The sequence below is a fragment of the Varanus komodoensis genome, unplaced genomic scaffold, assembly GCF_004798865.1.
Source record: "Varanus komodoensis strain SLA01 unplaced genomic scaffold, ASM479886v1 scaffold4, whole genome shotgun sequence".
Classification (NCBI taxonomy): domain Eukaryota; kingdom Metazoa; phylum Chordata; class Lepidosauria; order Squamata; family Varanidae; genus Varanus; species Varanus komodoensis.
Window position 1 is genome coordinate 48,185,545 of NW_025335941.1, and position 16,966 is coordinate 48,202,510.

General features: G+C 45.0%; 1 protein-coding gene across 2 annotated transcripts in view; it reads right to left on the reverse strand.

Annotated features, from left to right (window-relative positions):
- The window catches only part of FGF9 (fibroblast growth factor 9), a 50,714-nt gene extending 33,988 nt beyond the window's left edge, over positions 1 to 16,726 (reverse strand). For both annotated transcript variants that reach the window (XM_044442366.1, XM_044442367.1), the window contains exon 1: positions 16,436 to 16,726. In XM_044442366.1, coding sequence (XP_044298301.1) covers positions 16,436 to 16,712 — 277 coding nt within the window. In that variant the 5' untranslated portion in view covers positions 16,713 to 16,726. The remainder of the gene's footprint in view (positions 1 to 16,435) is intronic.
- Between the last annotated feature and the right edge of the window lie 240 nt (positions 16,727 to 16,966).

A 16,966-nucleotide genomic window follows, 5' to 3' on the forward strand; every position in this document is an offset into this window, starting at 1 on the left:
TTTGGAGATCTGTCTTAATCTATCCAGTCACCTCAAAGTCCTAGCTAGTGTGCACTCACAAGGCTGTTCCCAGGCATGGCAGCACCATCCTAAACATTTCTGTACTGCGATGACAAATGTTGTACTTGCATGGCCAGACAGTGATTTCCCACAATCAGGTTGCAAGACTCAAGGATGTGGGTCAGCAACCTGCCAATGTTATCTCATTTGATATGCAAGTATCTTTACAATGGCTATTAAACGTTGGATGTGCCCTGACACCATCCAAGCTTGGCAATTGACTGAAAACAGAATGGTGTTAAATTTAAGTAACTGGCTGCAATTTCCCCTAGGATGCTTGAAACAGATATGACAGAACAGTTCTGCAGGGGAATGTAACTAATGTTGCCCTTCCAAACAAGCATAATTAGATAAAGGATTCCCCCTCCTCCACCACTCCTGGGCACGATTGTTTAAAGCTATCATTCAATATGGACTAGCCACTACATTTCTCTTCAAAAAGAAAAGAGGAAAAGGAGTCATTAACTCCATTGGTATGGTTATAATAATATTTAAATTCCACTGGCATGGCTATATAATCAGTACTACAGCAAAGTACTTTTATGGCTGATAAGAATTAGGAACAGAAAAGAAATTTGTTTGGTTTGAATTTTAATATGAACTTACCAAATTTCTCACTTTTAAACAAAACCTAATTATCTTTCTAAATTTGTGTTTTTCCAAATGTTGTAATGAATGCCTCCAATCAAAAATGCATACAGATATAATCAGGAAAGGGCAAACAAAGTACAGGTATTAGTGAACAATCACAGCATATTATATTAGAAAAATTGTTTGCCATATTGCATATATTAGTCATAAATGTGTACAAAGGTGCATGTACTGGGACAAATATACATGATATGGATATAAAAATCCATATGAATTTTCTTTTATTTTTTAATTCTCAAAGCTGAAGTTGATCTAAATGTAAGGCTGTAAAAGTAATACTTAAAGAAACCAAAACTGACTTAACCATCCCTACAGTGAATATCATACTAACCTGCTGCCATTTGAAAACACCACAGAAGGAATGCAGGTTTCCCCCAGCCTGCTCTCCTGAGACAAGCAGCAACTGTTCTCAGGTGTGTTCCCCACGACAAATCTCTCCAGTCCACGTGAGTTGCTGAGCACTGAGTGAGCAGCCATGCCCAACCCCATGTTTCAACCTTCTGAAACCACTTTGAGAGCCAGGTCAGCCCAAGGTTTGTTTGCTCCCTAAGGCAAAAGACAAGGTGGAATCTACACATATTCCACATACAGAAACTGACCAGAATGGTAGTTGACTCTTATACAGAGATATATTTTTCCAGTGCACATGTGGGCAGCAGGCTTACTTATGAAACACACCACGATCTCCCCACAGCTTCTTATCCCAGTATCTGTCGCCTGAGACAGCCAACCTGCTGGCACTTTGGAAGGACCAGGCCTCACGAGAACTGTGAGAGCTGAGGCAGGATGCCAGCCAGCTGCTTCTCCAGCTGCTAAACCTGCAGTGAGGCTCAAAGGCAAGATGCATGTGGTACACAGCTGGAGCAAAGAGGCTGTAGATGAGCAGCCAGGACAAGGCCTGGAGCAGGCGGCAGAAAAGAGTAGAGGAGCAGAGTCAAGGTGAGGAGTTAGAACAAGCAATCACTTTCTCTGATATTCCTGTTACACAGCATTGCACAAACAAGGACCTACCATTTAACCTGAGTATATGAGAGAGAGGCATCCGTTTTTTCAGAACTGGAAACGATCAGTATTATAATGCTGTAACCGCACACATCCCTAATGTTGTACAGTACCCTTGTGAAGTCACAGTTCAGCGTTCGCATCTTCAGTCTTTCGCGGGATTTTTCTCTGAGCAAGTCCAAGCCAATCTCCTTGCAAGTAAGCCGGCGCCTTGCCATGCGGCGGCTTACTTGCAAGGAGATAATTTCCTCCGAGTTTGGAGTCGCTCAAAGAAAATGATTTCTGCATGCCCGCCCCTGCCCTGCCCGGCCTGTGCCTCTCACCCGCACCGCCTTGGCTCCGGCACCCATCGCTGGCACCAGATTCGCAGTTTTTCACAATTCGCAGGTGCTTTAGGAAGGCAATCCCCGCAAATTTCGGGGGACTACTGTATTTCTCTATGAAATATGCAGGACTTTTGGTGTTTGCTACTCCTTGCATGACAGTCCCTCCAATGACTACCAGCAATAAAAACAGTTCAGAGAATCACAGACCTAGTTCGCACATCAAGAACAGCCCACTGTTTGTTAACTGGCTTGTCGTGAATGAATAGGAACAAGTGAGCATGCTGGGCCACTTTCACAATGTAGCGCTTTGTTTATCATGATGTCCAAAGCTGGAATTGCAGAGGTTGTTGAAGGAAGAAAAATGCAAACTTGCAACTCAAGAAGAATGGGAATAATTCATGGCTAGCCAGGGTTTGCATAAAATCTTGGTATTTGTGACCTGTGAACCAGGCCACAGAGCTGGAATGGACCTTGAAGATTTTCTAGATTGACCTTCTGCTCCATGCAGGTCCTGAAATGTATGATGTAATGCCAGCATCCTTATGAGATGTCTATCCAGCCTCTGCCAAAATACCTCCAGTGAGGAGAACCCGCCATTACCCAAGGCAGACTGTTCTACTGTCAAACAGCTCCTTTTATTAAAAAGTTTCTCTTAATGTTTAAACAAAATTGCCTTCTCTGAAATTTCCATGCATAGGTTCTAGTTCTATTTCTGTAGAAACATAAAATATGTCTGCTGCCTCTTCTGTGTGAACACTTACCACAAATTTGGACCCCTAATATAGCTATCATTGAACTTTTCTCCCAAAGGAGGGCTTCCCCTCAACATTTTTGCTGCCTGAGTCAAAACAGCAAATGTTACCCACCCTCAAGTTAAGGTACAAAAATACCAAATGCTCATCATGCTGTTTGGTCAGAAAATCCCTCATGTGCCTATCTCCCTCCCTGGCAATAAAAGTACAGTATTACAGTTAAAGAACAAGCACTTTTATGACATCCAAAATCAGCTGCCTGAAGTGTCTGCCTCACTTTGCTTAATAGTTTAGCCAGTCCAGTTCTAGGATGCCATGGCAGACTGCACATGCACTTTCAGGTGATGAGTCTTGAAGAAAGTCACTGTGGCCTTGAAGAGATCCTTAGACATTAGAGGGTAAACACTCACCAGAAGGTATGAGAGAATGGGAAAACCATGGCTTAATTACCTCACACTAGCAATTTTGTATTGATTTGATAGATCTAATATAACAATACCAATGTTTCCAGGGAAACGTTTTTTTAATGGTACTACTAAATGTCACTTTCAGTGTTTCTCAGAAACTCATGGAGGAATTACCCTAGGAAGAAAATGCAACTGGTACCTCCTCCGTGACTTTCCCTATTTGTGTTTTCATTGGATCAGAAAGTAGTGCATCAACCCACCTTAACCAATTATTGTTGCTAGTCGCGAAGTCGCGTCCGACCCATCGCAACCCTATGGACAACATTCCTCCAGGCCTTCTGTCCTCCACCATTCCCCGGAGTCCACTTAAGCTCACAACCTTAACCAATTAGTGTACTACAAAGACTGTCTATTAGAGCTCTTATCTTGATGCTATACGACAGAGATGACAAAAGGGCTAGATCTTTTGGACTTCATCTTCCCCAGACCCCTGCCAACAAGGCTATTGTTCAGGAAAGCATGAAGTTGAAATACAAAACAGTTGAAAAGCTGCATCTACCCACCCCGCTACTTGCTGCTCTATGATATAGTAACTTATTTAGGGCATGACTTTAGTATTGTGTGTGCCCACATCTTTGGGAATGTTCTAACATGTCAAAGGCCAAAGACTTTAGGTTACAGGCAACACAGGTCACTGCTTTCCCATGTTCATTTTGCCTTTGGAAAGGCCCAGACATTTATTTTCTTCCCTGGGATGGGGATCCTTATTGAATAATGACAGATATTCAATTATTATGATGAATAAAGTTATGGTCAATTATTGAATTGTCCTCAACCTTCTCAGTACCTTTCTGTAATTTTTCTAAAGCTCCTTCTCTCAGTGCTTCATGTTCCAAGGCACTTCATTCCCTTCAACACTGACACACAGACTACTAACAACAAATGAACAATGAGATCACAGAGAGCATGGGCTGGTTCAGATGTACTACTAGATCACAGAGCCTCAGCAAGCCTAGGGCCATGTGTTCCTCTCTCAGGCTTCCTCTCTCCCTTTAGTGTGAGCTCAGAAGCTTTTATTTCCATTTTAAATGAGCCTCAAGCTGCCATGTCACCTGAACCCAGACCAAGAATGGTTAATCTTAACCCTAGTTAGTGGGAACAAGCCATCTTCAAACCATAACTAATGGATTTGCCTCCTTTCACTAGCCATAGTTTTCTTAACTTTCACCAAAGTTTAGGGTTCAGGCATAATGTTAAAAAGAAACATATGCTTCCAGTCCCCTTGCAGCTATGCCACATGGGTGTGGGGGAGGCCAAACATGCCCAAGGCTTGCTGCAGAACACCTGTAAGCATTCCCTAACACTAAACCATATTTTACCATTATGCTTAAACTGGAATTATAAGGCCACACTGTGTTATAACATATTTTCATGGAACACAGCTTCCAGAAATTGTTTCAAGCTGTAGGATGGAGCTCCCATCACCTTTTAGGAGCTACAATCAGTATGCCACCCAGGCTGATCCTACTAGAGAGAAAACGGAAACATACATGGAGGAGGTCATCAAAGGTCACAGAGAGCCAGAGTGTTTTAGTCATTAGAAAGTCAGAGGGCTATGGTTGTGCTGCCCAGGTGCCAGGGAGTGCTAATGCAATAGGGACCTAGCATTTCTTAAAGCAACTGGATACCAGTAGAACTTGTTCCCAGAAGAGGATCAGTGGAGCTCTCAAGAGGGAGCTCATTTCCAGAGCTGCTTTAGTCAGTGCTATTGTGCCTCTACACTAGTTGCACGTCCGCTTGCACAAAGGCGTGAGAAGCGTGTGCCAGCCGTATTAGAAACTGCCAGTGAAGTCTACATCCCATTGCAATTCCTGAGATCAAGGGGCCCTCCTATCCTAACAGTATCATCTGTCAGCCTACCTCAGACAGCAAGGGTATGTGTTTTTGGTGACTTGTCCTTTGGGGATTCACCAAAGTCTAAGCCTGAGCATTTCTGAAAGTTTTACCTTTCCTGGCTATACTAGCTTTGCAAAGGGGGTTAAAGTTAAGCCAGCAAAAGTTTGAAAGCAGGTCAATTTTTTCTAGGATCCCATCCCAGGTATACTCACTAGGAAGTGATGATTTAGGTTACAGTCCAAAACACATTCTCAAGAAATAAGTCTCATAGAATGCATTGGGAATTTCTTCCATGCACATAAGTATAGGAATATGCTGTCACTCTTAACACAAGTTCAATAACTTTCAATATTCTATTTGAACTGCATTTTGCAATAAGCATTGAGAATGAGAGGAAATATTAAAAATAAATGCACTGTAGATTATATGTAGTGTGCATGGGACAGTGTTTTACTTTACAGTTTCTCCCATATGGATCTCCCCTTACATAAAATGAGGCTGTGGGCCTTGATTGCCTGTTTCTTTCCAATGTTAGAATGCTTCTGTGGTTGTTTTTAAAGTCTGGACAAAATAAATGAACGAGAATCTTGGGTCCTTGGTTCTCATTCAGGAGACAGGCCATCTGTTGCCCTTATTTTAAAGTGGAAAAATTACACTTGCTGCATAAAACCAGACAAAACAGTCTCAGGTCTTCTGGAAAGCAGGTGAAGGAGAAATATAGGAGCCAGGAATTGATGTACAACTAGGACCAGAAATCTGAGAAATAGTATTAAATTCATTAGACCCAACCTTCCACTTTGCCCATGTATCACATAGTACAGATTAGAAATCCAGCCGTACTAACTCTTTTGCATAGGAAAACCTAGTTGAAAATTCAAATATATCCACTATCCCAAGCAGTGAAATTATAGGGATCACAAACTAAGACTTCTAGCAAAAGCAGCCTGTTCATTAAGGCATGGAAAAGGACAAAGTCAAATCAAGGGACTCCTTCCTTCCCTACCCATCACAATTCTGTCACTGTAGTACATACAGTCATTTTAATCAATGGGACTTCTATCTATACAGAAGTAAGCCTCATTGGATTTAATGGGACTTACTCCCTCGTATATATTCTTAGAGCTGCAGTATTAACCTGAAATCATACACACACTAGAGAATAAGTCGCATTCAGTTCAATTAAACTTGCTGTTGAATAGACATGCCAACTGTGCTGTAAGGGAACTTTGAAAACTTGAACTTTTTTGTTCAATATTGATGACTTGGATTCATAGGAAGGATACCATGCTTTAGTCCCATAAAATCCATGAGATGCAAGTTAGTTGTGACTATACTATGTTGATTTTAATGGAATTTTAATGTGATGACCTTCTTCAAAGCCACAATAATGATTTTTTGCATTGCTTGCATCTGTCATGAAAGCAATCAAGCAATGCCTACACCATCTAGATACACCCAGTTTAAACACAGCTCTCTTCCACTTTGTCATACCACATCAGCAACATACAAGCACAGGCTTCAGGCAGAAGACACCAACATGAAGGTATTTGTACTCTTTATACTATCCGGTTTGAGAAACATCATCATTCTTGACACAAAAAGATTCTGCCAATCACAGCTGTGATTCTATTTTGCCTCATCAGTCAGGAGAAGCACTTTTTCCAGACTGAAGAGGAGTAGCCTGCCCACCTCCTAGGAAACAGCTGGCCAATGAATGGAGGTACAATTCAGCTGCAGCAGTTCTGAAGAAGCTCAGATACGTTGCAGCTGCAGCAGCTCTTAGCTTTTTCTCTCCAGCCCTTGCAATGATTCTACTGCTGCATCATCACCTACGTGCACAAAGCTGGAGTCACAAGCTCCTCATGGAAGGTCACAGACTGCAGAAGAATCAAGACAGGTGACATAGACAGCAATGTGCTTCTTTTACATCAGTAGTCTTGTAAGATTAATTACCTCCCACCCTAGGATTTTTTCCTGGAAAAGCAGGTAAGGCAACCTCCCTGAAGATATGGGGATTATAACTATGAAACAGCCTTTTTCCTTAAGCATTGGTGCCTATCCCAGGATGGTATAATTCTATGAATATTAGCAGGGCATTTTTAATTTAAGAGTACAAAACCAACCAGAGAGAGAAAGAGAGAACATACCACATCTCTTTTTTAAGCCTCCATAAACAAGACAGGTCAAGGTAAGTTTTAGATACTGTAAGAACTGCTGGGCACCGAGGCATATTTAATTTATATCCCATCATTCTCCCAAAAGCCTCACAGCCTCACATATAGAGGATTCACCCCTATTATCCTCACAACAATCCTACAAGATAGGACAGGGTGACACACTATGAAAGGCCAAAATCATCCAGTTAATTTCATGGCAAAGTAGGAATTTGAACCTGGATCAACCCAACCTAGTCCATCTGACCTTAGACTCACTCACTCCTCCCCAAGTTGCTATTCCACCCCAACATGCAGACACTTCATTAAGCTTTACACTGCAATTCCCATAAGCCTGAGCCAGTGTGGTCAGTAGTCAGGAACCTGGAAGCTGTAGTCCAAAAGAGATGGAAACCACCAGCTGGGTGAAGCTCTTTCCACAACCACATCAACCTGGTTCTCAACATGCTCATATAGGCTGACCCACTCAATCTCAGTGACAAGGTTAGGTTTTGTCTTTGCTGCACCAGGGCCTTTATGTGCAACACTTTATTCTCCCACAACAGCAAGCAATGGGAACCATGAGGTACATGGAAGAAACTAAAGGAATGCACCCAGGATATGTAGCAAGAAGGCTAAATGTGTTCTCTATAGAGCCTTCAAAAGGATTTCGGATTTTGGTCCCTCCAGAGTGGATATATAGGTGATCGATTGGTATTGGGTTGGATCAAATAGCTCAGGGAGCAATCCTATGGCCTGTGGACAGTTTCTGGGGGCCCACTGGATATTTCAGATTCCACAAGCCAAGGTCAGAGACAGAGCTGCAACTCAGCACTGGAATCCATGCTTCAACTGCCCTTCCTCCCTGCAGCAGTCAGCACAGAAAGAACTACGCCGGCTGCCTTCTGAGGTCAGAAACTTGACCTCAGAAAGAGGATAACGGGGGTGTTCCAGTAAGTAGGGAGGGGAAGAGACCGCAGAGCGCAGGGTACAATGCATCCTGTGTCCTTGGAAGCCTCCTTTCCTCTCTCTGTCTGCGAAGCTCCAGCTAGATAGCCAAAAGCGGCTAACTAGCAGAAATGCAGTGTGGGAAGGCAAAGATCACCTTTACCAACCTTCCTGGTCTGCATCAGTTAATCATCTGCCTCCTATTCTGAAACTGATTATTATCTAGATACAATTGCACCCTAAAAGAAGTATTTCCCTTGCCCTCTCAGATATAAACAAGACACTCAGATACAATTAAAGTGTATAGGTGTGAGAATACTTTTAGGGGAGGGGTTTAGGGAGCAAAGTGATCGTTTAGAAAGGAATTTCACTTCAAAGATAGTTCAAGTCTTCCCAATCAGGTGACCTCCAGATGTTTAGGACTGCAACTCCTACTAGCATAGCCAACACATCTGTAAATGGTCAAGTTGGAGAAGCCTGGTGTTAAAGGTAAAGGTTTCCCCTTGACATTAAGTCCAGTCATGCCTGACTCTAGGGGGCGGGGCTCATCTCTATTTCCCAGCCGAGGGAGCCAGCGTTTGTCCGCAGACAGTCTCCCTGGTCATGGGGCCGGCATGACTAAACACCGAAATGCACAGAACGCTGTTACCTGCCCACCGAAGTGGTACCTTTTTATCTACTTGCATTTGCATGCTTTCGAACTGCAAGGTTGGCAGGAGCTGGGATGGAGCAACAGGAACTCACTCCGTTGTGCACATTCGAACCGGCGACCTTTCGCTCAACCAGCCCAGCAGCACAGTGGTTTAAACCACTGCGCCACCTGCAGTCCAGCCTGGTGTTAGACCAGCACTAAACCAGATTTGCAATCCCTCAATATAGCTGCCTATGAATGAGGAATTGTCAGGAAGGAGAAGACTGCAAAGCAAAGTCTCCAAAAGTCCTATGTACAGCATGAGAGAACGCTAAGGCTAGAACTATCTGGATTGGAAAATCTGGGTTCTGTACTTATGAAGCTGACTAGATGACCTTGGACCAGTCACTGTCTAACCTAACCTACACTAATTATGGAATCTTAGAAGGTAACTTAGAGAATATCTAGTCCAACCACCTCCTCAATGTAGGATCTGCAATGCAGAATGAATTCAGCATTCCTTTATTCCAGCCTTTGTTTACATTCTTTCAAAAGAAGGAGGCATGCAACCACCTTCCCCAGGCAACTCTTAGCATTAGAAAGTTTCTCCTAACATTAGCCAAAAATTATCCAGCCCTTCACTCTGCCTTCTAGAACACCACAGCACATATCTGTTTTGCATTCTGTGTATCTCAAGACAGCAATTGTATCTCTAAGGCACCCTATATGTGAAGAGTATTAAGAGTAAACTCACTGATTTCAATAGTCTGCTGTCAGTGTGGCTAAGGATGCAAGCCTCTGTATGTTTTGAGGAGCTCTCCATGAAGGTCTCAGTCTGGTGGGGACAGTGGAAAGGCTGATGCAGGGCTCCATTTCTCTGCCTTTCCAAGCTATTTCCTGCAGCAGAGTGGGATGGTGTAAAAGCCAGCACCAAACAGGCCAGAACAGGCCCATTTTGGCATGGTTTTATTTAAAACAAACATGCCAAAACCAGTGCATATGTGAGACACACCTGAGAAATTATTACAGCATGTTTTCTGTTGACATTTTCAGGTAGTTGGATAAGTCTCATCTGTTCCTTTATATGTGATTATTTGGTTGATCTGGCTCACCGGATTGGTCTCCTTGTGCAAAGCATATCATCCAGAAGCAGTATCGGATTGTGGATTCTGTACAAGTATTGTGCTTATTGCACCCCCCTTTGTCCAGTTTTATGTGATTTCTAAATATAGTTTCTACAGCTCCCTTTGAAGTTGGTGTTCTGGACCATTTTCCAGAAAATGGATTATTGCCTGGAATAGAACATCATTCTTGGTGGCCTATTCTATCCCTCCTGTATAATTAAATGAGAAAGAATACAGTTGGAAGTCAGCATGCTGATCCATCACCAGCTACTGAAACATGGTTTCTGGGGAAGGTTTGTGTTTTATTATATCAGACCTTTCTAGTCATATGTAATTGGTGAGTTTGGTTCATTTGGCTGACTTGGAATTCACTGGTCCAGGCCTTTTTTCTGAAATATCAGGTCTTGCCCAGAATATGTCCCTAAAAATGCTTAGTGTAGAAGCATTGTACCTTACTGCATTCCTGCCATGCTGTTATCTGTCACTATTTAGTTTAGTCAGTCTCCTTCACTTGCAAGTTGCTGTTCTGAGCCATTCCATTCTGGGCAGGTACTGGATATTATGATCTAGCAATAATATAATCCTGCAAGGGTCTCAGTCGTAAAATATTGTTCTCAAGCATCTCCAAAGAATGCTTTTGTTTTGTGCACCTTCTTTGCCTTTTGAAAAATGATGAAGAGACTTTCGAGGCCTGCTCCTTTCCACCTTTTGCACCAGTCCCAGCAGAACAGAACAGCTCAGGGCAGGGCCGGCTGCAAACCAGAAGAGGGAAGAAAGTACCCGTCACTGCACAGGCAGCGGCAGGCTAGGCGTGCTTTCATTCGACCGTGCGCCCCAAAAGCAGGCAACCGTGGCTGCAGCCCCGCCCCGGGCACTTCAAGGACTTCTGCAGGATGTCGCGCGAGGACGCTCCGCAGCAGCGACCAGGGGACGGGCCGCTCACAGCTCCCCGAGCAACCGCCTTGTATGAATAATCCGGGAGGTCCACACGCGGCCACGCGCTTCTAGCTAAGTTGGTGCGAGCCGGGGGGGGGGGAGGCCCTGTTCACCTTGCCCACACAGCCCGCTTGGTTGCTTCCATCCAATGGCGCTGCTGGGAGATTTCCCCTAGATCCCAGTAGACCGGGCGAATAGCGCTCTTTTCTATTCCCCAGCCTTTCGCTCTGGCGAAGGGGCGGGGGGGGGGGGGCATTAATTAAAAAAAAAAAAATTGGCCGCGCAGGTATTGTGCACACGGAAAAGTCATGCCTCCCGTCCACTATTCCTGAATTTACAATGCCTGCGCTGTCGACACAAACGTCCTAGAGCGAAGGAGACTCCATTAAAGAAATCCTACATTAACAAGAGAGATAACGAACGCTTTGATCACACAGGAGCGCGTTACAAGGAAATCCAGTTCGTTAAGTGCAAAAGGGAGCTCTCTCAGACACGAGGGCTTTTTATTTTTATTTTATTCTTTAGATAGCTTGTTAAAAATGTAAGGGCTTCCTGACTCAGTAAGGCATGATTTATGGGATGTCCCAAGCACGTGTCCTAAAATAGACTGGAGCTGAGCAAGGCAAGTCTTAATAATTCTTATTTGCTTTTCAGGACTCTATTCTGAGTGTGGATTTTTTTTCCTTTAAAAAAAACAAAAAACCCTCTCAGGTGCATGGGTAACTCTCTCTGCAAAATAAAAACCTTTTCCAGCTTATCCTCCAGACAGCTGCAACTTGAGGATAAGAAACTGAGAGAAAGCCCCTTTAAAACCTGTAGGAAGGGTACTCACTTCTGAGTAGGCAGGCACAGGAGTGTACCACTAGGCAGACATTAGGTGGGCCTTGTACACCAGTCGTCCACAACGTGTTGCCCTCTGCATGTTTTTGACTTCAACTCCCATCAGCCCCAACCAGCATAGCTGGGGTAGGAAATCAAGGTGTCATGGTCCAAACCATCCAGAGGGCACCTGGTTGGGGAAAGCTGTTAAACTCAGCTTCTACACTTGCAAGCCCCAATAGCCTGTGGCTGGTCCCAGTAAACATATGGGTGCGCAGCCACATATTTGCAAACTTGTGTTAAATTCTAATGGCCTAAATCAAAAAAGCCCGGAACAATCTGGGTATTATAAAAGTAATGGGGCTGAGATGCTATCCAGCAGGTCTGTCTCATGAGCTGTACCCAGTATGGATCTAACTTAAGTCCCACTCACTTCCGCGATTCCACTCTAAATAGGCCAGATACCAGATACAATTTTTGGTAATCTCTAGCCACATCACAATTGTGCAATTCCCAAAGTTCCCCAGGACAAAGTAGAACAATAGATCTTTGGGGCTGCAGCTTTACATTTGAGTAGATACAGATAATCTGCTTGCAAGCACCATTAAAATGTTGAACTATTGCCAAGTAAATATTTGGGGGATGGACGGATCTAAGTATATTTGGGGTCACACCCTCCGCATCTCAGCACTGTCTGCTCCTAATTAACTCACCATCATAAAAAGTTAATCCTTTTTAAAGTTTGCTCCTGGCTTGTATTTCCTTTGTAAAGTTCACCTGAGCAGAGATTCTGTTCCCTGCTAAAACTAGCTGGTTTCAACAATAGCAGCTACATGCAGGTGTCCATGCCATGGTGGCCAGAGCCAGAAAGATTCTCAGGAAACAGCTTTCTGACCTTGGTTTTTCAAGGTTTGTGGTGCAACTATGCAGAAGATCCTTATGTAGAGATATGAGCAGTGTCACACTGCATGCCACATGTTAAATTCCTTTGGAGCTTTCTGCAGGTGACATACCAGGAGATGCCCTAGTCTGGACTGCACTGGCTAAGCTCTGGTTAACCCTTGTGGATGTGGTAGGAGGAAGCTTCTCTCTTACCCAATTTTCCATTAGTATAAATGCTTCTCTGGAACGAGGGTCCTTTGAGAAGATGCAGTATAGAAGCAGATTGCTGTTCACCCACTCCTGCAGCCTGACCCTATACATCATTGTTCAGAAGTAATTCCCATTGTATTTAGTGGGGCCTACTCCAAAGTAATTTTGGACTGGTTTGCAACTGAAGTTATAGAAAACAATCCTTACTGGGTATCTTACTGATTCCTTCCCCCTGGCTCCTCCATAATGAATTCAGAGCCATTACTTTACAGCAGTATTTCTATACCTTTTTTAATTTCTGGGCAGTCGCTTTCATCATAGCAAGCTTAGCTGTTCTGACATTCAGAGCCTTTCCCAGGCAGGTATGGTTCGAAGTACCAAAGCAGAGCAGCTTTTCCCAACATGATACCATCCAGATGTGTGGGAATTGCAGTCCCACACATCTGGAGAGCACCAGGTTGGGAAAGACAGCAGCAGAGTATGAGGTTTCATTGCTGATTGATTTGTATTTTTAATTGTGATATTTGTTGCTTATCTGCCTAGATGTGTGTTGCATTCACCACTTTGAAACCTCGGCATAAAGCAGATTTGAAAAATCAGTAAACATCTAAAATAGCCCGGAGGCACTGGGTTTGGGCAAATAGGGTAGGTGTGGCCGATATGTCAAGCCCTACGACCTCACTTACTTTTACCATGTTGCAAATCACCCATAATCCACCCCTTTCTCAAAGTTACATGGATGCGGCATGACCCGATGTAAAAGAGGACAAGCGCCTGCCTGCTTCTTGCACAGATGAAGGCTGATCAGGTGCAATTTGGCGGTTCTCCCAGATAAGCTGCCCTCCACCAAACCTCTTCCACAGGACTGTTAAATGTTTATAGCCAAGCGCTCTGGGTCCCCACCTTTACCTAGGGACGGCCCTCCTCTCCGCTAGCACCCCCAGTAATGGATTTCGGGCAGTGTTTGCCTTTCAAAACCTTGAAGAAACGAGCGAGATACTCTCGGATCTAACCGCAAGGTGATCTCTGTTGCAGTGCCCTCGTTTCCAAAGATAAAAGGAGCCGCCTCCCTCCAAGGTGGAGAACGCGGCGGCGGGAGGAGAGCCGCGGCTGCGAGCGAAAGAAGAGGCGGCGTGTAGGACCCTGCGGCGGCCTCCCGTTGCTGCCGCCGCGGCCAATGCGCGACGTAGCAGGAGCGCCAGCTCGGCCGCCGTACACCTGCTAGCGGCGTGAGCTCGCGGGCTGCTGCTGGGCTCCACCGCAGCGTGCAAATCTCGCCTCTTAACGCACCAGAGCTTCCGGCTTTTGATCTCTCCCCGCCAGCAAACGTACCGTAAAGACCGCTGCAGCCGCCTCCTTTCGCGCGTACGCCCAGCCCTGCTGCATCAGAGCTCTCGCCTCTGCTCGGCGGGCAAAGCCACCCGCACCAAAAATACAAATAAAAAGGGGTGCGTGGGAGACGAGTGGCCTCCTGAATCTGCCAACTTTCTTTCTGCACTCGGAATTACCTACTGACTCTTTACTGCTTTGCACTTTACACCCCTCAAGTTTATCCTCTTAACGCTGGAACCGCGTCGGCTAGTGTGTGTTCCCACACCAACCACCTTTAACTTGGAAAAAAAATGCAGCGTTATTATTAGAATGCTTCATAAATCATATAACTGTAAGAAACGGTGTCCGGGCATGAAAAGGAGGTGGGTGGGTGTGTTATACAGACAGGCACGCTCAGCACAAAACTACGAAAGAGGCTTTGTAGACAGACTGAACTACAACTTTCCCCAGACATGTTGGCTGGGGATGATGTGAGTTGGAATCCAATATATCTGGAAGGCCCCAAGTTGGGGCACGTCTCGACCAGGGTGTGAGGAATGAATGGCGAAACGGAATGACTTGGCATTTAACTAGACCTGTTCGAATCCCCCCTTCTAGTAATGACCCCTCCAGTGCGCATCCCTTCCTTACACAACAGCGGCATTATCCAAACAGCTCTTGAAAGCAATAAAAGGAACACAGTTTAGATCTTGTTCAACATCTGGCATTAAAGCATGACAGTGAAGGAAGGGGGGGGAACCACCACAGGACATCGCTTTTACGACGAGCTTTTAAGTGCTGTCAGGTGGATTCACTCACAAGTTAACTCCTTCCAAACAGCAATAGGAAGCAACCTAAAGCAGCATTATTTTCTCCTCCCAACCCTTTCAAAACTTAATCTGCAGGGTTCAATTAGAGTGGTCTATCATAATAACCGCAGCAGTCTATAGCAGTAGTCCTGCAAGCAGTCTTCCCCAACCTGGGGTCCTCCAGATGCTGAGCTCCAACTGCAGGCATTCCTGACTTGGCTGGTGCTGATGGGAGTTGGAGTTTAAAATATCTGGAAGGCACCAGGTTGGAATAGCTGAGCTGCAGTGTCTGAAATACATCAGATGTGTGTGGGAGATGAGCCTCCACAAAGTTGGTGCCCTCCAGGAGCATAGGAATACTGTCCCCCCATCAGCTAGCTGAGGCTGATGGGAATTGGAGTTCAGCACATCTGAAAAGTGCCAGCTTATGGAAGATAGAACTAGTATGCTTCACCTCTGTGCTGAGTCACAAATACGATCTTTTGAAAACAAACTCTACAGAATACTTAAAAAAGGCAAGAAGCACTCATGATCTCTGTGTCAGGGCAGTTTGCATGCTGCTTGATGGAAAGCATTACACATGGATCATTCCTGTGATACCTGCATAGTATTCAGACATGCAGGCATACAACAATTAGACAAAGATAGTTGCTGAAGCATTTGCTAATTTCATGGCCAAGAGATCTCAGTTTATGTAGGCACCAACAGCAGCGCTGAAAAGTCTTGGCAGGAGCTGCTGACTTGGGTGGGGTGGGGGGAATCCCTCAAGGGGGAGGGGGAAGCACTGTAGGCATCCTTCAATCCACTGTTTTGCAGGTGGGTAGAGGCAGATATTAACGTCAGAGGGGGGAAGGGAGTTGGGAATTTATTTGTCCCAAGAAAGCATTGTCATTTCCTAACAGCACAATCATGCTCAGAAATAAGACTCCTGGCTTGAAGCCAGATTTAGTCACACTTAGAACAGACCCAGTGAAACCGACAAAATTTAACTATGACGAAGTCTAGATCCAACCCACTGAGCTCAAGGGAACTTACTCCCTGCTAACTGTGAATAAGACAGCAGTACCAACATATATTAGACTTACTAGAAGGCGATCCGAATCTTCCTGTAGCAGAATAGCTGCCTAGATATGGGTTGCAGCCATATGTAGAGTAGACCCACAGAAATGAATGGGACTTTTAGCATTAACACTGGATATGACCCATTATTATTAGCTACCTCTATTTCTCCATCAGCACAGGTTTGTGGGGAGGGTAGTGGTGATCCATATATTTCCCCACACTTGGTGGCTCTTGGGTTTAAAAAACTCTTACTTGGACACTTGCAGGGGTGTCCCTTGTGCATGCCATCTGCAAAGTCCGGAGGCTTTTCCTCTTCAGAGCTGTTCAATAACAACAACAATCCTCATCATCGACTCCTCCTCCTCCATCCCATTTCCTCCCTACAATAAAAAAGCCAGACCAACTTCTGTCATCGCCATCCCTCGACCACCAGAGGGTTAACAGCCCCATACCTACCAAATCTGCTGTGATCTTGCCTGGTTCCTTGGATCGTGCCATTGGGGAAAATTTCTAAATGAAATCCAGTCCTGCAGTAGAGCTGCCTCCGCCTCAGGATCCCCTTTAAATGATCCAGGTCCGTCACGGCCGGCCCCCGAGGAAGACCTCCTGCTTCGGACTGCCCCAGGTGGTCGCTCAGCAGGACCGGGCTGTCGGCCGGCAAGACGGGCACGTTCCCAAAGGGTACCGCATCCTGGACACCGAAATAGTTCCCAACTTCACCTAAGGGAGCCATCAGGAGCGAGGGGCAAGGAGGAGGGGGGTGGTTGGCTTTGTGTGTGTGTGTGTGCGTGTAGCAAAATTATAACGCTAGTGCCCAGACCCAAGCTTTTCCCCCCCTTCCCTTAACAGGGGGAGAACCGTGTTTCCACTCCAGTCTTCCCTCCCACTTGCAGTTACATTGAGGGGAGGGAAAAATGGTTCTTGCTTTAATCCATCAATATATCTCTATATATGTAATCTGCTGTTTTGACTGGTCTCAGGTTCAAG